The 21,195-nt window shown below is 40.6% G+C and overlaps 1 protein-coding gene across 1 annotated transcript in view; it reads left to right on the top strand.

Annotated features, from left to right (window-relative positions):
- Positions 1–21,195, top strand: part of COL14A1 (collagen type XIV alpha 1 chain) — a 250,092-nt gene that overhangs the window by 218,168 nt on the left and 10,729 nt on the right. Inside the window, exons 43-45 of the mRNA XM_023223077.1 lie at positions 3,894–3,929; positions 4,947–5,013; positions 8,292–8,480. Coding sequence (XP_023078845.1) covers positions 3,894–3,929; positions 4,947–5,013; positions 8,292–8,480 — 292 coding nt within the window. The remainder of the gene's footprint in view (positions 1–3,893; positions 3,930–4,946; positions 5,014–8,291; positions 8,481–21,195) is intronic.

A 21,195-nucleotide genomic window follows, 5' to 3' on the forward strand; every position in this document is an offset into this window, starting at 1 on the left:
ACTTTAAATTTCATATGGAACCAAAAAAGAGCCCACATTGCCAAGACAATCCTAAGCCAAAAGAACAAAGCTGGAGGCATAACACTACCTGACTTCAAACTATACTACAAGGCTACAGTAACCAAAACAGTATGATACTGGTACCAAAATAGAGATATGGACTAATGGAACAGAACAGAACAGAGCCCTCAGAAATAATACCACACATCTACAACCATCTGATCTTTGACAAACCTGACAAAAACAAGAAATGGGGAAAGGATTCCCTATTTAATAAATGGTGCTGGGAAAACTGGCTAGCCACATGTAGAAAGCTGAAACTGGATCCCTTCCTTACACCTTATACAGAAATTAATTTAAGATGTATTAAAGACTTAAATGTTAGACCTAAAACCATAAAAACCCTAGAAGAAAACTTAGGCAATACCATTCAGGAAATAGGCATGGGCAAGGACTTCATGTCTAAAACACAAAAAGCAATGGCAACAAAAGTCAAAATTGACAAATGGGATCTAATTAAACTAAAGAGCTTCTGCACAGCAAAAGAAACTACCATCAGAGTGAACAGGCAACCTACAGAATGGGAGAAAATTTTTGCAATCTAGTCATCTGACAAAAGGCTAATATCCAGAATCTCCAAAGAACTCAAACAAATTCACAAGAAAAAAACAAACAACCCCATCAAAAAGTGAGCAAAGGATATGAACAGATACTTCTCAAAAGAAGACATTTATGCAGCCAACAGACGCATGAAAAAATGCTCATCATCACTGGCCACCAGAGAAATGCAAATCAAAACCACAATGAGATACCATCTCACACCAATTAGAGTGGTGATCATTAAAAAGTTAGGAAACAACAGGTGCTGGAGATGATGTAGAGAAATAGGAACACTTTTACACTGTTGGTGGGACTATAAACTAGTTTAGCCATTGTGGAAGACAGTGTGGCAATTCCTCAAGGATCTAGAACTAGAAATACCATTTGACCCAGTCATCCCATTAGTGGTCATATACCCAAAGGATTATAAATCATGCTGCTATAAAGACACATGCACACATATGTTTATTGCAGCACTATTCACAATAGCCAAGACTTGGAACCAACCCAAATGTCCATCAATGATAGACTGGATTAAGAAAATGTGGCACATATACACCATGGAATACTATGCAGCCATAAAAAAGGATGAGTTCATGTCCTTTATAGGGACATGGATGAAGCTGGAGACCATCATTCTCAGCAAACTATTGCAAGGACGAAAAACCAAACACCGCATGTTGTCACTCATAGGTGGGAACTGAACAATGAGAACACCTGGACACAGGAAGGGGAACATCACACACAGGTCTCTTTAGAGATCTGTCCATTTGTGAAACCTAAGGAATGAGGGAAGAAGGCACAGTCAGTACATTTATTTCCAAAAAGAATTTGGGCTGGGGCGGGAGTGTGCTATGCAAATCTTACTTTTGCAAAAAAATGTTATAATGGAACACCTTCCAGGTTCAAGCGATTCTCCTGCCTCAGCTTCCCGAGCAGCTGGGACTACAGGCGTGTGCCACCACAGGCACACGCCACCACACCCAGCTAATTTTTGTATTTTTAGTAGAGATGGGGTTTCACCATATTGGTCAGGCTGGTCTTGAACTCCTGACCTCATGGTCCACCTGCATTGTGATCAAGGCCTTTGCAATCCTCCCAAAGTGCTGGGATTATAGGCGTGAGCCACTGTGCCTGGCCATCTTCTTTCTTTTTTACAATCAGGGTAGTTGAAATGAAGCACAAATTGGCTTACCATTCAAACTTGAAGTAAAATTCAGCCATCCATTCACTCATTCAGTTAACACATGATTTTTGAAAATTTGCCACTCCCATGCACCATCCTAGGACCTGGGGATACAGAAGTCTACAAGCTGGACACAGACTGCCTCATGGAACTCACATAAAGGTCACAAATTGTGAGGATCTTCTCTCTCTGTAGAGGTTGGAATCCTTCCTTTGGAAGCCCAGACTTCGTATTTTTCATCAATTTCTGTTTCTTGTGCTCCCTGCTTCTGCATAATGACCGTATCATGAGAGAACAGCATGTTAGACTGATAAGGGACCCCAGAGATCACTTCATTTAGTGGCCTCATCTTACAAAGAAACTCAGAGAGTTAACCCGGCTTGCAGGTCCAATGTCCTACATTCTTTCCAAAGTATTAGCATAAAAAATTTTTAAACACACACAAAATTGAAAGAATTTTGAGTAAACACCATGCCCATATACCCAACACTAAGATTCTAACATTATGTTTAAAAAAAAAAAAGTGTTGGCCAGACACAGTGGCTCACTCCTGTAATCCCAGCACTTTGGGAGGCTGAAGTGGGCAGATCACTTGAGGTCAAGAGTTTGAAACCAGCCTGGCCACCATGGTGAAACCCCGTCTCTACTGAAATTAGCCAGATGTGGTGGTGTGCGCCTATAGTCTCAGTTACTCAGGAGGCTGGGGCAAGAGAATCGCTTGAACTCAGGACCCAGAGGTTGCATTGAGCCAAGATTGTGCCACTGCACTCCAGTCTGGAAGACAGAGGGAGACTGCATCTAAAAAAAAAAAAAAAAAAGTGTGTGGGTCTCTGTATGTGGTGTATGTTTGTGAGAGAGAGAGAGAGAGAGTGTGTGTGTGTGTGTGTGTGTGTGTGTGTGTGTGTGTGTGTGTGTATTGAATAGACATGGCAGGGCAAGGGAGGAAAGGAGAAAAGATAGAACCAGGGTGGGCTGCTTAAATATCTGCACAGGAGAGTCGATCATGCATTTCTCTTCCCTTTCCAATTCCATCTTCAGTGACAGAACATTTGTAGCTTGAAATCAGCTGTGATAGAAACACTAAACCTCCAAAATCAGCAAACGCTACAAGTCAGGGCATTTTCTTTTTCTGGGAAGCCAGTTTACCTGCACACCATGGGATGAAACCAGAAGTTTGAATTTGGATAACTGTTCACTGACTACAGATTTTGAAGAAGATACCGAGTTTGACTTGGGACCTGTTTGAAATAACAACTGGAAACAGTCTGACAACGTGGCAAATTCCATTAATAAATTCCATTCACTCTCTTTTTAGTCGAGACTATAAAGATGTTGTTCAATGAACATTGCCTCAGAGTTTAAACAAAAATATGAAATCCTTCTGAAGACACATGTTTTTCATTAGATGTATAATTTCATTGGAGAAACCCTGAAAATGCCATTTTTAAAGTAGATGCATTTTAATAATGGCAAGATTTCTTATGGGCCAAAGAGTAGCTAAGCCACATAAGAAAATAACAAATCAATTGAGAATTCACATAAATGTGAGCTCCCATATTGGGGAGATTTAGGGAGAATTGTGTGGCATCGTGCTGCACAGAAATCAGAGTGAAGCTGTGGGATTTCACTAATCTCATCTCTGACTTGAATTCCTAAATTGAGAGGTGGTCTTTTCTATCCTTTTGGAGATATTCCTTTAAAAACTGAAACAATTTAACTATTCAGCAGAGATTTGTGAAATAAATTATGAAGGATCCTCAGGAGAGTACGGTACATAGAGTGGCGTTTAGGGTGGAAAGGTGCGAAGGACCTACTCGGTGAAAATATGTGTTACAAAGCAGTATTATTGCTGCATGATTCAAATTTTGTGACCAAAATATACCATGTCTCTGCATAAAAAAGCCGAAGGGGTAGAATGAGTAACAGCTTTTATGTTTGTTGTGCTTACTGGTTGCTGTCTATTTTCTGTTGTTGTTGTGTAATGATTTTTGCTGCAGAATTACTGGTGCTAAGAAAAATGTCTTAATAAAATAAGAAAAGATGCATGACGATCACTCTTAACTAAGTGAAATATCATAAGTAATTTGACAATTTTCCATTCATACAGGGTGTCCCTGGAGCAAAGGGGGAACGAGGAGAGCGCGTAAGTATCCTGTGGCTCTGTTTTCTGGCCCCAACTGGTTGCACCCCTTCCATTGCATAAGCCTGATAAAGGATTGTCACTTACTAACATTATTATTCATTGCTATTATACCAGTACCTGTTTCTCCCTTTCCCCAATTCATTAGACTGTGGCCACGTTTTCCAAAGGTAAAATCCCTGTGGGCTGGGAGTCAGGAGAGCTAGTTTCTAGTTGCATATCTGCTACCATCCAGGTCAACGAACTTGGGCTCATTTCTTTAAGGATAAAATGGAGAGAATCGCTCTCATATAATTTGCGAAGTGGGTTTGATGAGAACATTGTATAATAGATGTGAAAAGGCTTCAGAAAAGTATAAACTTTATACAAGTGACAGGTGGCAGCATGGCACTCCTGAGCTTTTTGATGCTCCAACGTTCACACCCAGGAAGAAAATGGCAGGCATAGAATCAAAGAACTGGCCCCAAAACTGAAGTCAGCTTAATTTAGGGGTTGTCTCTCTCCTTTCAGAAATTGTGCAGCTGCTAATATAATTGTGCCATTGGCTATAGCAGAAACAGCAATGGCCTTGGGCTCATCCAATTACCTCTATGAAATCTTGGGCCAAGTGTTTAAGGCTATTCAGCTATAAAATGGGTTTAACATCTTTCCTCTGGGTTGCTATTAGTATTAAATGAGCCACTGCTCAAGAAAGTGCAGTGTTTTATAAGCTCTAAAGAGCTATAAATCAGGCATTAAATGTATATGGGTTTGTTTCAAAACTATTAAATTTTTTAGAATATGGGACTAGAAATACTTACTTGTGCTTGTTAATCTAATAAGGACTCCCAGGATCCTTGAACCATGAATATCAAATTGCTTACCCCTTCCCTGCGTGCACCGTGGTGGTCAAATCCACCGTTGCTAGGAGCCAAAGATCCCTGATGGGAACAATGGGGCAAGTCAGATCCACATCCTGGAAGTTCTGGTAATGTGGCTGGGCTTACAGCTGAGTCAGGGGTATGCTTTTTTTTCATCCAGGGTGACCTGCAGTCTCAAGCCATGGTGAGATCAGTGGCACGTCAAGTATGTGAACAGCTCATCCAGAGTAAGTATATAATGGTTACGGAAGTTGTTCCCCTTAACAAACTCTCTCATCCAGAAGAGAGTTTGCTTTTCCCGTGAGCGTACCACTAAGGAAAACTCCAAAGCATTGTCTTGGTGCAGACACATAAGCTTTACAGATGACCATCACTGACCCATCGAAGAGATCATTACAGATTACCCTAGAGCTCTACATCGATGATACAAAAGCCAAATTACTTTGTGTCATCGGTCCAAGAACTGCCTGTTTGCCCACGTAAATTTAACTTGACTGCCCAGATCAAATCTTCTATTCCTTTCTCGTCTCTCCAGGTGGGTAGGATTTTTTCTCAAGTGTTCAGCACTTGAAAGCTGCCAGACTACATCTTCAGAAGCTACCTCAGAAAGACAATTTATGGTGTTGATTTTTATTAACTTGCAAGGTTTAAATGAATATTTCCTTCTTATCCATTTCACATCCATTATCTTCTGGTTAGCCTAAGGTCTTCTCATTTATTTCTTAGGATGTTTACCAAAGTACAAACACACACACATGGACAGGCTTGCTCTGACGTTTGACATGATATTATACTTGGACTTTGTGCCAAAAATTACATCAGAACAAACTTCATATGATGCCTGTCGCATTTCTTCATTTTTCTTGAGCTTTTTGACAGCACTGTATTTCAGTGCCCATTTACTTAGATACCCACCACTTTTGCATGTTTCCCCTCTGCCCACTGATTATATATTTTGTCACAGTAATCTAATCAGAGGGTTACTAGTGTGGGCCCTTCTCTTTGCCAGTAATTTGTTCAGTTCCAGGAAGATCTGAGGCCAAGCAGAGGTGAACTATCTCTCTCAACCCCACCCAGCTCTCGCCTAGCTCTGCTGTCCAGCCCTCCCACCCAAAGGCACCCCGGCTTCCAGGGCTGACATTCCCCAGGTGGCTAATTGGCTTGGGGTTACATTCATTTTAACTCAGGAAAGTTTGGGAGTTGGGCCAGGAAGCCCTGCAAATATCTAACAAAGCTCTGTTGGCTAAGTCCAAAATTCCATCGTTAGTTCTGAGATAAATCCAAATCTCACCCTGGAGGAGGCATGGAGTTGAGATCTGCACAGACCTGAAAGAGTTTTCATTAGGGCAAAAACATCAGGGCACCAGCGTATGAAGCTACCAACTTCAGACACAGTAGTCATGCTCCCTATATTTTAACGTTATTTAATTTTGTCTTATATTGCCCAAACTATGTGTGTGTGTGTCTATGTGTGTGTCTGTGAGAGAGAATTTACCAGTTAAATATAACTGTTTAAGTTTAATGCCAAAATAGGACCTTTAAAAAGACATTATAAAAGAGAAATTGAACATTAATCATTTTGTACTGACATATTATAAATAACCTGTATCTTGAATTGTTTTGTAGATTTCTGATTTCAGGTATACAATATAAATGAGCAGATCATTATTTTCAGAAAACTTAAGGCTTAAATCTTACTAAGATTCACTGACCACAACACAAGAAAGATCTCATGATACTTGTCATCTTATTCTACTGTAGAATAAAAATCATGTGTAAATATCTGTTTATTTAAAGCATGCCCTAAAAATCAAGTGTTCAAAATCAATTTTGTTTCTCCTTATGAATTCTCAGAGTCTTGTGACTGACTTCTAGGAAGTAGAAGTCAGCAAGGGATTGGTTACATAGCAAAGCTTAAACAAGTCCATAAAATAGCAAGGCCCTGCCTGTCAATATGCTAGAAGGAAATCAAAAAAGTTGCATGCAACTTGATAAGCCAGGCCCAGCCTACTCAGTGGCTGTATTTCTGGCACCTCAACGATCTTCCCTAACACTACTTCAGTTTCCTCTGGGCTCCTTACTGTATTCCTTCAGCTGCCACTCAGGACTGGATTTTTCGGTTAGCAAATAATTCCTCACAAGCTCACTTCTCTAGTTTTTAGTTCACAGTTGATCAGAATTATGCTAGGAAGAGTTACATGGGAAATTATTCAAGGCCAAAGTGATGACAGCTGGGAAAATGATAATGGACAGACCCTGTGTCAAAGGCAGAAGCTGAAAAAGCAAATGAGGAAATATCTTACCTGCCCAGGCAGCAATGGATGTGCCTGCTAATAGCCTTGAGTCATCAGGAGGGGATCCCTAGTTACAGTGACAATCCAATGCTTAAGGAAAGAATGCACTGAATGTATTTTAGAGTGAATTCCTTGAAGAAATGGTTACTATTTTTTATTTAGTTTTAAATATTTCGAAATGGAGAAATAATAGTAAACTAGAAAATTCACTTACATTGGGAAATCTCATCTCCTAATGATGTTGGAAAAATGAGACATCATGGTATCAAGTACTTTATACTGGTAATTAGTAACATATATCTGTATATATATTTTCCAGATGTAACTGAGTTAAGGGATTGTGGGAGAGAGTGCCAGATCTTTTATTTATTTATTTATTTTATTTTATTTTATTTTTTTTGAGACGGAGTCTACCTCTGTCACCCAGGCTGGAGTGCAGTGGAGCAATCTGGGCTCACTGCAAGCTCCGCCTCCCGGGTTTACGCCATTCTCCTGCCTCAGCCTCCCGAGTAGCTGGGACTACAGGCGCCCGCCATCTCGCCCGGCTAGTTTTTTTTTGTATTTTTTAGTAGAGACGGGGTTTCACCGTGTAGGCCAGGATGGTCTCGATCTCCTGACCTCGTGATCCACCCGTCTCGGCCTCCCAAAGTGCTGGGATTACAGGCTTAAGCCACCGCGCCCAGCCCCCAGATCTTTTAAAAATACAAAGCTTGTGGGAGTTTCTGCCAATGAGACCCAAGTAAAGGTTCCTAAAAAAAAGCTTGATGACCAAGAGATGAGTTGAGACAGCACTTGTCTGGGGATTTGTGAGCAAGAGGGTGGGGAGGTTTTGTGCGTTGTAGAAAAGACAAATAACTTGGGGAGTAATTGCTAGAGAAATGGCAGCTGGGTGAAGGTCTAGGGGTCAGATAAATGTTGAGGGTGAAGATGAAATTTACAACTTCTGCTCAATGATGTTTATTGAGATGCTGACGTGAGCTGCAGAATTCCAAAAACATGAGATGCCACTTGACAACAGTCCAAGCCTTAATATCATCCAGAGTAAAACATAAAAAATGTTAACTGGAAATCAACATATTTCAAAGGGGTGTGATTTTTCCCTTGGTGGGTATCTAACAGAATTGTTTGGAGCCTTAACGAATGACAGCCCTGGTGTTCTCTTTCCTTGTGTGACAGTTCACTGAATGCTGTCTTTATGCTTCATGCCTCAGGTCACATGGCCAGGTACACTGCCATCCTCAACCAGATTCCCAGCCACTCCTCATCCATCCGGACTGTCCAAGGGCCTCCTGGGGAGCCTGGGAGACCAGGCTCACCAGGAGCCCCTGGTGAACAAGGACCCCCAGGCACACCAGGCTTCCCCGGAAATGCAGGCGTGCCAGGGACCCCAGGAGAACGAGGTAAGCTGAGCCCCTTCTCTCAGAGGAACTCCTCTGAGCTGGGTGCAGGGAAGCAGAACATTCTAGTGGTGTTTATACAAGGATAAAGTCTGAAACAATTGACTTAAATTAATTCTGCCCCATCTATTCTGCAGTTTCTTGTTTATTTATCTCTGAGACTGAGAAAATTGAGCAATCTGCCAAGTTTATCAAGAGCCATATCTACTTACATGAAAGAGGAAGGTCAGAACCCCCAAATCACCTCTGAGAGGATTTGAGCTAATGAAAGAAAGATATCCCCTCTAGATGGACGAAGTCAAAAAGAGTGCCCCTTCCAAGTTGAAGAATTGGAAAATGATGCCACCCTCTGACCAAACATGGCATCATACCAATGTCAAGGCAGAGAACTCACTCTGGTGGTTTGCTGGTGCTTTATTTGTGCAGTGTCCAGACTAGGCAACAGTCAGTGGCAGTCCTGAGAGGCATCATGAATTGTATCAGCATATGGTTCACATGTTCCTATATAGACTGTGTCAGCTCTAAACTTCAAATTAAAATACTGTCTGTGGCTCATCTTCCTATTATATCAGACAACATTTTATTTGGTAGTTTCATGGGCCAATGTTTTGTCTTTCCCACTAAAGTTTCCTTAAAATAGAGACTCTACCTTAGCCTTTTCTTCCACCATCTACAGGTCTTAGAAGTATTGTGTAATACAATAATAAGACTTTTGACTGAATCTATGGTTGACTAAGATCTTCCATTCCAGAAGCAGGTAAAGGAGATGTGGGAAGTCAGGGTTGCATATCAACCATGAAGAAAGTGATGGGAAAGAGAGACAACCAATCAGAGTATTTTCTAAGATACATTTTGTAGAACATAGACATGGGGAAAAACTAACTTTTACCTGTCTGCTCTGTGAGCCTTATTAGTTTTGTGGGATGGGTAGGATATATTCCTTTTATAAAATTTGATTTAAAATTTTATAAAAATGATTTAAAATTTAAAATTTGATGACAAAAACAGTATTTCATATTTATTTTGACTCATGCCAATAGGCCTTGTGTATTTCTGCTTCTGCACTTTTGCACACATTGTTTTGCCTCTTTGGAAATGTCCTTTCCTTCCTTTGTCTTCCATACATCTTACTCTTAGTTTAAGACTCAGCTGTCTTATGCATGAAATTGTTATTTATCACCCCAGAACCCAAATATCTCCGCCCCCATGAACACCTGATACGCTACTGCCTTTTCTTTCTGTTTTAGCACTCATCAGCCATTAGCAAACAGCCAGGTTGTTGAGAGCAGGTGTTGGTTCTGAATTGCTTTGCACAATGCTTTGCACTTAATAGGTACTTACTAGATAGTTGTTGCTTTAATTGTGACCCAGTTCTGATTTTTCTCTCTGAAAGTTTTCCCCTGTGTCAGAGCACAAAATCAGCAGATGTAGAAAATGGCATCATTCCCTCACAACTCACCAAAGACCTGGCAGCCTGGAATGTGGCCCCCTCTGTCAGCAGGGCATCCTCTGATGCTGTCAATAATGGAGAAACTGTGACTCAGTGAGCACAGAGCCAGCGCCTGAGTCACTCCCAGCAAGTCATAAGTTGTCTTTGTTCTTTTTGGAAGTCTTAGTCCCGTTCTTGCCAGACTGAGTCTCTCCTGCTCTGCAAGTGCCCTTGAATGATTAGACCACAAAAAAATCACCCAAGCGTTCTCAAAGGACAGCCCAGACGACCTTTGGAAATATGAATTTCCATGATGTAATTGTCTTACATGCATATTGATGTATATTCTAAAGAGTACAGTAGACAAGCAGAATCCTATATTTCACAAATGCATAAAAGATGACAGTAAGACAGAAAGTGAGACATGCCCTTTGAGCTTGGGGGAAACGTGATTTTAGTTGATCACCACTTGAAGGGTGTGATTTTGCGATGACTATTATAGGCCAGGGCTTATAGGCCAGCATCCAAGGGGCTCTTCATTCCCGGCAAAGTTATTTCAGCTGCAGCTGGGGTTCGCTGCTGCAAGGTAGGGTGTGATGTTTGGTTCTTAGCCTTGGGATCCAAATATCCAGGAAAGAGAGGAAAGGTCTGTCTTTCCACTAAGTCAAAACAATAAAATTTAAAAACTGAAGTCTTCAGCTATCTTTTCTCTTTCTCATTTTCTATAAAAGGAAGCATATGAAGATATTGAGGTAAGGCCAAAAAGGCTCAAAGTCAGCCAACATCAAGACTTGAAATAAGAGCCAGAGACTGTGTTGTTTTTTTTTCTGCAACACAGAAAATATAAAATGTGATTATCATCATTCTTGATAAAATAATGTTATAAGGACACAATATTGTAACGAGTAAAAATAAGTACTATTACCAGGCAGTGTATGTAGCACATAATAAACTACACAAGCGAGATTATAAGAAATATGGCTGTTGAGTGTTCTGGCATAAACATTGAAATGAGGCTCACTTTCTGCTTAGGCTTCCTATGAGCCTCATAGGAGTCTTCCTAAAAAAATTCACTACTGGGTCTCTACCCAGGGGAAAAGAAGTCATTATACCAAAAAGATATTTGCATATGCATGTTTATAGTGGCACAATTCGCAAGTGCAAAAACATGGAACCAGCCCAAATGCCCATCAATCAACAAGTGGATAAAGAAACTGTGGTATATATATATGTGATGGAATACTACTCAGCCATAAAAAGGAATGAACTAATGACATTTGCAGTAACCTGGATGAGATTGGAGACTAGTATTCTAAGTGAAGTGACTCAGAAATGGGAAACCAAACATCATATGTTCTCACTCATAAGTGGGAGCTAAGCTATGAGGATGCAAAGGCATAAGAATGATACAACAGGCTTTGGGGACTTAGAGAGAAAGGGTGGGCAGGGGATGAGGGATAAAAGACTACAAATATGGTATAGTGTATACTGCTCGGGTGATGGGTGCACCAAAATCTCACAAATCACCACTAAAGAACTTATGTAACCAAACACCACCTGTTCCCCAATAACCTATGGAAATAAAAGAAAAGTTTATTTTAAATTCACAGCTCCATTCAGTTTGGATAATTTTTCATCAGAAGTGCCCGCTCTAACTTTTCTATTCTAGTTTTTCAAACTTTTAAAAATGTGATACACAGAGGCCAGATTCGGTGGCTCACACCTGTAATCCCAGCACTTTGGGAGGCTGAAGTGGGCGAATCACAAGGTCAGGAGATCAAGACTATCCTGGCTAACATGGTGAAACCCCGTCTCTACTAAAAAATACAAAAAATTAACCGGGCGTGGTGGCAGGCGCCTGTAGTTCCAGCTACTCGGGAGGCTGAGGCAGGAGAATGGCATGAACCCAGAAGGCAGAGCTTGCAGTGAGCTGAGAAGACACCACTGCACCCCAGCCTGGGCGACAGAGCGAGACTCTGTCTCAAAAAAAAAAAATGTGATACACAGTAAAAAATACATTTGGCATCATGATACAATATTACTTATGCATATGCATGCATGCAAATGTATATAACTGGGACAAAAGAAATTATTTTTACCCTTCCTGTTATTCCCTGTTTTCTTCTTTTGTTAAAAGAATGAGGAGAGAACTTGGGTTTCATTACCTTAGTTTGAAAAACACTATCCCTGTACAATGTCTTTGATTAACCCCATCTTTATCAGAGAAATGGCAAAGAATATGCATTTTTAGAGAGCAGAAGAAAACTTATGGATTTTCCTTTCATATTCGCAATGTGATGTACATAGCTTTTCATGACTTATTATCTAAAAGAAGATTGCACTTTTGCTCCATCTGATTGTCTGTCTCTCTCTTCATTAACCCTTTGTCTCCTTTAACTTAAACTCCTTTTTGTAAGTTTGTGTGGAAGAGTTTTTAGCTATCCTCTTACACAGATTGTAATAGAGAATTCTTAGAATTTAAGGATTCAAAGGGATCCTCTGGCTAACGTTGTTCAGGTTTTCTATCTGAAGCTTGAAATCCCACTTAGATTTGTCTAATTATTGGCACCTAGCATTGAAAAGGCCTCATTTGCATGACATCATGCTTTATATTAAGCAGCCCAATTTCTCACCTGTTTTTCCTTGTCACTTGTTCTTCTCTGTTAATTTATGTCAAAGAAAAGCTATTTTTCCATGGGATGCTAGTTGGATACCTCTCCCCATTAAACCCTGTACTGTCGTCATGTAAATGGTTCTGTATAACCTGGCTCCTCGTTATCCCAAAATTCAGAAGAGAGGACCAGCTCTGAGGTTCCTCTTTTGATCACTGAACCATGGCAATCCAGTGCTTGACTGGACAATCCAGTGGTTGACTACTATGTGTCAGTCGCTGTTCTGACCTCAACTTAATCTCCAGTCACATTTTTGGGTGATTCCAAACCAGATTTCCTCAATTACAGATTGTTTTCTATTTCTGCTCTGCGCATATTATTCCCAGATGATTCATCTGTTTTTGCTTACTCAATTTATTTAAATGTTCATTCTCTACACTGGTATATATTAAACAAGTCAACAATAAGTTTGTTAGTTTATAGTTCACAAAATTAAGTTTCTTTATTTACTTGAAAAGAACTAGGAAATTACCCTGATTTCATTCTTTTTTTTTTTTTTTCTTGGAGACAGGGTCTTGCTCTGTCCCCTAGACTGGATCGCAGAGGTGTGATCTCAGATCTCGGCTCACTGCAGCCTCTGCCTCCCGGCAAGCAATTCTCCTGCCTCAGCTTCTCAGGTAGCTGGGACTACAGGCAGGCACCACCACGCCCAGTTGATTTTTGTATTTTTAGTAGAGACAAGGTTTCACCATGTAGGCCAGGCTAGTCTCGAACTCCTAACCTCAACTGCCCCCACCCCCTGCCCCGCCTTGGCCTCCCAAAGTGCTGGGATTACAGGCGTGATCCAGCGTGCCCAGCCTGATTTCAGTCTTTATGCAACTCCTTTAGTTTCCATAATCCCTCCAAATTTTTGAATCAGAGAAACCATCTAATCATCTAACTAACCTAACCATCTAAAGATTTTCATTTTAGATTGTATAGCTGGACAACTGGAATTTATATCTGGTTTATCTTATACAATAAGTCAGCAAATATTAAATGCAGGGTTTACGTAAGGTTTTTCAGTTTGGCAGACAGATAATACTACTATTTATAGCTTTTACTTATTGGGCTCCAATTGCATCTGCCAAGTGTTGCGCTCAGTCCTGTACACACCACCTCATTTGGGTAAAGTGGAAGACCTGGTTTGGATAAGGAAGGAATATGAAACATTGCTGAGGGCACAAACTGGGAGATGGTAAATGCTAAATGAGTTATATAGAATATAAATGGTTTCAGAATGTAGAGGAAGATGTCAGGCACTGTGGTCTTTGAGTGTAGACATTTATTAAGCAACTACTATGTGTCAGTCGCTAAGCATGTTATGTGATGCTCATAAAAATCTTATGAGATCAGGATTGAGATCAGGATTAGTTCCATGTTAGGTGAGGAAACTGAGGCTCTGCTAGGTTTTTTTTTTTTTTTTTTGAGACAGAGTCTCGCTCTGTCGCCCAGGCTGGAGTGCAGTGGCGCAATCTCGGCTCACTGCAAGCTCTTCCTCCCAGGTTCACGCCATTCTCCTGCCTCAGCCTCCCGAGTAGCTGGGACTACAGGTGCCCGCCACCTCACCTGGCTAGTTTTTTGTATTTTTTAGTAGAGACGGGGTTTCACCGTGTTAGCCAGGATGGTCTCGATCTCCTGACCTCGTGATCCGCCCGTCTCGGCCTCCCAAAGTGCTGTCTGCTAGGTTGTTAATTGTCCAGGGTCACACGGCAGAACAATAGGGGTCTAGAATTCAGATCCAGATATGTATGATTCTGGAATGCCTGTGCTTGCAAGCTTCGCCACTTAACTAGCTATGTGATCTTGACGACTTAAGCTTAAAACTTAATCTCTGAATCTCCGTTCATTCATTCGGTGGTACTTACTGAGCATCTACTACACTTCCAGCTTGTGCTGGGCATTGATGACATGGTGGTAAACAGGGTATACATTTCCTGACTTCTGTGACACCTTACTGTTAGTGGGAGATGGATATTAAGCAAATAATATATGAATCATTTAATTTCAGTTGTAATTAGTGCTGTGAAAAAGTACAGGATAACATATGGCATACAAAAAGAGACCGACTTGATCAGTGATGTTTTGCTGAGACCTAGAACTTTAGTAGGAACTTGCCATAGCACTAAGAGAGTTGGGGAAGAGCATTCTAGCAGAGGAGGCAATAGTGTGTGCAAAGGTCCTGAGGTGAGAAAGGGCTTGAAACCTTTAAGGCAGTGACTCTCCCTTTCACAACAAATAATTTCTCATGTCTCTTTTACTGTTCCAAAATAAAATTCATAGATATTATATATAACCTATCTTCACATATCATTAAACAAACAACACTAAATAGAGAAATTACAATGTTCTCTAGTGTAATACAAAGGAGAACTAAAAGGAAAGTAATTTATAGTCAAATAATTTATTCCAATATGTATTTTAATGTAAAAACAACCTCTAATCATTTCATCAACCAGAAGTTCCCCTACAAGTATCAGGAATGTCTCCTAGGGATGGCACTGCCCCTACCAAGCTCCATTGCTTTGGATAACAGAAAAAAGAATAGTGTAGTTGGAGCTTGGTGAGTTAAAAGGATAGTAAAAATTCAGGAGGAGGGAGGAGTAGACGGAGGCCACAGGATGCAACCAACATTTTGTGAGTCTGGGTAAGGAATTTGAACTTATCCTAAGAACAAGGTAAACTTTCTGCAATATCTGCTTCAGGACGCCATTATAAAGACTTAAGTCACTCTACATTTGTCTCTGTTGTGTTCACAGTGGTGATCTACTAAGATAATAAACACATGATTGCATTATGCAAATAAATGTAAATTATCTTGTCCTCCTTTTCCCATGTGCTCAATAGCAAACAGAACTCCCCCAGGAAAACAAAAGTAAACAAGGACTCAGCCTTCCTTTGAGCACCGTGAATAGGTAACATTCCCTCTTAGAGACTCAGACACGGCAGCATGGCAGGGAAATGGTGCACCCACACGAAAGCTAAACCTGTCTCCCTAATGCTTGGGTTAAGCTGTGAGTCAAGAGGACTCAGACATCTATAGAGAAAACTGAGTTCCAGATTGATTTTAAAGCTGGGAGAGAGAAGTAGGATATTCCTGTAGTTAAAAAGACCATCGCATTTCTGAGTAAAACCGTAGCACTTCTGAGCCAGAAATGCTGCAATGGTAAAAATCATTTTTGTGAAATTTCTTAATGTCCCATGTATCCTAGCTGATTCCTGGAAAAATTATCTCTGTGGGACAGATTATCTTGATTAAAGATCGAGTGCTGGTAGAGCTTTCGTTATTATTTGCTAAATGGCACTTAAGTATTTTCAAGTCTTCCCTATGATTTGTATTACGGTGGATATTCAGTTGCATGAGATATGTTCTTTCTTTTTATTGCTGTTAAAAATTTGCTGAAATAGGCTGGGCATGGTGGCTTACGCCTGTAATCCCAGCACTTTGGGAGGCCGAGGCAGGTGGATTACAAGGTCAGGAGTTTAAGACCAGCCTGGCCAAGATGGTGAAACCCCGTCTCCACTAAAAATATGAAAATTAGCTGGGCATGGTGGTAGGCGCCTGTAATCCCAGCTAGTAGGGAGGCTGAAGTAGAGAACTGCTTGAACCTGGGAGGTGGAGGTTGCAGTGAACAGAGATTGTACCACTGCACTCCAGCCTGGGCGACAGAGCAAGACTCCTCAAAAAAAAAAAAAAAAAAAAAAAAATTTGCTGAAATAGGCCAGTAGCAGTGGCTCACACCTGTAATCCCAGCACTTTGGGATGCCAAGGCGGGCAGATTGCTTAAGGTTAGGAGTTCGAAGCCAGCCTGGCCAACATGGTAAAACCCTGTCTCTACTTAAAAAAATACAAAAATTAGCTGACTGTGGTGGCTTGCACCTGTGATCCCAGCTACTTGGGAGGTTGAGGCAGGAGAATTGCTTGAATCTGGGAGGTGGAGGTTGCAGTGAGCTGAGATAATGCCACTGCACTCCAACCAGGTAACAGAGCAAGACTCTGTCTCCAAAAAAAAAATCTGCTGAAATACATGTTACCTTCTTCCTTCTTTAATTCTCCATCCCCTGCCTCTCATTTCCTGAAAAATGAATAAAGATAGTTTTCTCCTTCTTTTTTCCACCCAGTACTCATCTGGTAAAGTTCAATTTGAATGCCCCTCAGAACAAGACCTTTCTCTGCAAGTCTGGTGGATTGTGTTTTCCTAATGGTATAGTCATCTTAAGGCATTGACAAGGAATGCTCTTTATTTTCTTCTTTGCATCATCTTTTATTGATTTTTTTTTATTACAAAGTGACTCTTTACATTGATCATCGCTGCAGAAAGAAACTCTATTAGTGATCTATTGCTGTATAACAAATTACTTTAAAACTTAGTGGCTTAATAGCAACAAATATATATAATATCCATTTTTGTGGGTCAGGGATGTGAGTTTTATGTCGGTGCTGTTGGCTAAGAATCTTGCATAAAGTTGCAGTCAATATGTCATTTAGGAGGCCAGTCATCTGAAGACTTGACTGGAGCTGTTGCATCTGTTTCCAAGATGGTGCCCTCACAGGGCTGTTGGCGGGAGTCTCTGGCCCTGGCTGATGATTAGCAGGGGGACTCAGTTCCTTGCTGCCGACCTCTTCTTGGGGGCATGGTTGAGAATTCATTTTCAGCGCATAGAGGCTGCTTTCCTCAGAGCCACTGATCCAAGAGAGAGAGCAAAGAGGAGTTCCCATTATAATTTTGGCATCTAGTCTCAGAAGCCCAAGCTTTTACTTTCACCATATTCTATTTGTTAGAAGCAAGTCACTAAGCCTGGCCCACACTCAAGTAGAGAGGAATTGGGCTGCACACTTCGGAGGGAGGCATTTTAAAGATTTTGTGAGTGCCTGTTTAAACCATTACACTCTTCTAAATTAAAACAAGGCCTTCTGGCTGTGCATTGCAAAGAGGGTGATGCTCTCATCCACTGAAATGATTTCCAAGCAGTATGACGTCTACAATGCTGAATAATGAAGGGCTCTTGTGAAGAGTTGGCTTACCCTGCCTGTTTTCACCATTTATGTTTATTTTTCTCTCTTGTATTTTTAAATCATCCAAATGACAGATGTAGGTTTTCAGAGGGAAACGCAAGATGCAGGTGTAAGCGCCTTTAAAAACAGTAGCAATTATTGGGAAAAATGTTTTTGAAGGCTACTAATACATTTTGTGTTCCTGTTTCTGAAATTAATTGTAATTAGAACAAAATCCATTTTCAAAACAAACACAAAGAATGAGAGAAAAAAAAGCTGTTGACAAATTTAAATTACCATTAAATTATATTTCCACGCTTTATAATTAGTAGAATATGACTGTTACAGTAATAAAAAGCTGTAACTAGTGTTTTGTCTTGTTTTTGCCATGGAAGCTAGTATCATTGTTTCTGTAGATAAAAACATTTTAAAACTTTAATTGGAAAGTCTATCACTCAGTTTGAACAAATATTTGATAAATCAATAACTGATTAATCCTACCGCATTAGTGTGTGACACATGTTATTCAATACCCAGATAGAGTATACTTTCTTGATTTGGCCTTTAATGATTTCTTTCTGTTCATCCTTTCTTACAATGAGGCTACCTTATCCCCGAAAACAAATTTTAATGTACATTTTTCTTTTATTCCTCATAATACATGAAATACAATAGTTATTTCATAAGTCATAACTAGTTTATAGTGTTGATAACCTCTTGGCTAGCTTTTTGACTGCCATTCCTCATTTACCCTTGAGCCCTGATAAAAACAAAGGCCCATGTGGATATTGTGCATCAATCCTGAGACATCATGGTGACAGATTACTGCCACGTGAACAATGTAAGCATTTCCTTTCAAGTTGTTGTCGTGTAATTTAGCCAGAAAATCATGGCAAGTGTTCTAAGAAGGAGATTTGGTTATACTAGATAATAAAAGAGAGAGAGAGAAAGAAACTCCTTTTTCAAAAATGTAGGAATGTATTTTGTCATTTTCTAAATTTTCAAGCCTTGAACATAAGTAAAATGGAAATATAATGTGGTTTATATGATAAAACCAAAGTTGTTTGTATTAGCTGTGATAAACAGTTTTTGGTGAATTTTTTGACATGGCTTTCAAAGCCATGACTGTAATAAGTTAATTATCAAAATGTATTTTTAGAAGAGGGTGAAAATATGCAGAGAAAAGATATATTCATTAATCTTTTCCATTTTCATTGTTCTAGATTTGACTTTGGCATTAAATTACTATGTAAATATAGCGAAGTAGTTTGACTTTCCTGAACTTCTTTGCTAGTTTGGAAAAACATGATGAGTATCCTTGATTTTGGATGTGTTTATCTTTTTTTTTTTTTTTTTTTACTTTAACTTCTGGGATACACGTGCTGAACGTGCAGGTTTGTTACATAGCTACACATGTGCCATGGTAGTTTGCTGCACCTATCGACCCGTCATCTAGATTTTAATCCCTCCATGCATTAGATATTTGTCCTAATGCTCTCTGTCCCCTTTCCCCCAACCCCCTGACAGCCCCCGGTGTGTGATGTTCCCCTCCCCATTTCCATGTGTTCTCCTTGTTCAACTCCCACTTATGAGTGAGAACATAGTAATGGGTCATCCATGCTGATCATGAAGGGCTGTTGTTCATAACACATTTTGTTTTACATTCTGTAGACCCTGACCTCATCCCAATGCCTGGACATAGCTCACTTTTCTAAGAGTGGAGAGCATCATGTCATTTTCCAGTTTTGCAAGGAATGAAGACCAAGCTCCAATTTAAATATCATCAACTGGTTGACCATTCAAGCTGAATCTGAAATATTCATTTTTAAGCTATAGAAATTGGCTCCTTTTGCCACTAATTTTGAATAATTTATAATTTTCTTAGTAGTCAATAGTGGAAATAATATAATAGAAGGAATTATCAAATTTTATTTGATTTTTATTCCTCTTAAGAAGGAATAATCAAAATTTTGTAGCAGAAAGTAATAGATGGGCATTTGGTCTGACATTTTTATGTACCAGTGAGGTCATAGTGTCAGTGGCAACACTGGGTGAACAAAAAGCCCGGATTCCTGATGCCTGATTTAATGCCCATTTTCTCCTGCCACTCACCTGCATTGCAAATGGTCAACCTGCAGGCTACCCTAGCCTAGTGTGCACTGATGAACTTTGCACCTCATCTTCTTCTCTCTCTCTCCACCCTTCTCTTTTTAACTTCCACGCTTCCTACTTCTCCTCTTTCCTTCTTACTGCACTTCCTCCCTCTCGCTGCCCAAATTTGGGTGAGTCTGTGGGCAAAATACCAAAGGACCCTCTACCTATACTGTCTTGTCTGATAGAGACTAATAGAAAGACCTGAAGTGCTAACCCCTTTACCTTGATCTTGCTTTGGTTACTGGATTCCTTTGACCACTGAGTGCCCCCACTTAATGATTCAACCTGTTTTCCTCTGGATTTTCTGTGGAACTAGCACAGGGTTTACTGGTAGAGCTAGGGTCTACAGGACTCCAGGCTGCCTTAATCCATGTATTGCCTTGTAGCACCCAGAAGGAGCAGATCCAGGTTTTGTGGAACCTGAAGCTTACAACTTGGGGTTCCTCTTGAAGAAAAAGAATACAAAGTCCGAACATAAAATTAAGTAGGAGGTACTGAAGGTGGTCCTTACAAGTTAGTGTCTCTCCATAGTCTGGCACACAAAGCTTGTCGTGCTCTGGACTAGACTAGCCTTATGTTCTATTGCCTGTGAAACAACCTGAAACTGCCAAAGCCATACCAAACCAGTTCTGGTCCCCCAGGCATGTTTGGTCGTCTCTTACCTGCAAGCCTTTGCACATACACGTTCGTCTGCCACCGTGCCCAGCTGCCACTTCTTTAGCAGATAATGCCTGTTCTTCAAGATGTCATTTCAGGCTCAGCCATATTGGAAAGCCTTCTGGAGTCCCCACAGGACCCTCAGTTCCGTGCTCTCATATTCTGCGGTAGCTGTTTTCACATTGTGTTATAACTACTTGTTACCTGTCTGTGTTTCCTACTCCATGACAACCTGCTACATTTAAGAGGGGTGCTTTTGACTCTGGATTCCCAGTGGTTGATGTTGGGACTGGGCTAGGCAGTTTGTGTTGTTTGCCTTCTCCTGGCTTTAGCTTCATGGTGCTGTGTGTTCAGGCCCCTTTGCCCTCTGCTCTTTGGCAAGGTCAGCCCAATGGGAAGCATTGAGGAAGATTGGAGGGTACGGAGAAGGGCAAACCCCACCCCTGCCTCCTCTGCAACTCCAGTTGTAGCCGCCACCCCTCTGTGCCCCTGCTTCTACTGGACAATCTCCCCCTCTGTTTCTGGATCCTACCAGAAACCCTTGGGCTCTGGGCTCCAGTCACATTTTTTTTTTCTCAATGTCTGTACTCTCCTACGGGTAATAGTGGTTCCGTGTTGTTGCCAATTTGTAAGTTACACCTTTGCTTGGTTTCTAAGCTTTTCCATCATCAATGTTATCAAGTCTCTGTGTTAAATTCCAAATTTCCTCTGTCTGAAAGATCTAGAGTGGTTTGTATTTCCCTGGCTGAGCCCTGAATTATAAAGGCACAGTAGATGGCCAGTTGTTACATGAAAAAGACAATGGGAAGAGGGACCTTTAGCAATCATTTG

The sequence above is a fragment of the Piliocolobus tephrosceles genome, chromosome 7 (assembly GCF_002776525.5).
Source record: "Piliocolobus tephrosceles isolate RC106 chromosome 7, ASM277652v3, whole genome shotgun sequence".
Taxonomy (NCBI): Eukaryota; Metazoa; Chordata; class Mammalia; order Primates; family Cercopithecidae; genus Piliocolobus; species Piliocolobus tephrosceles.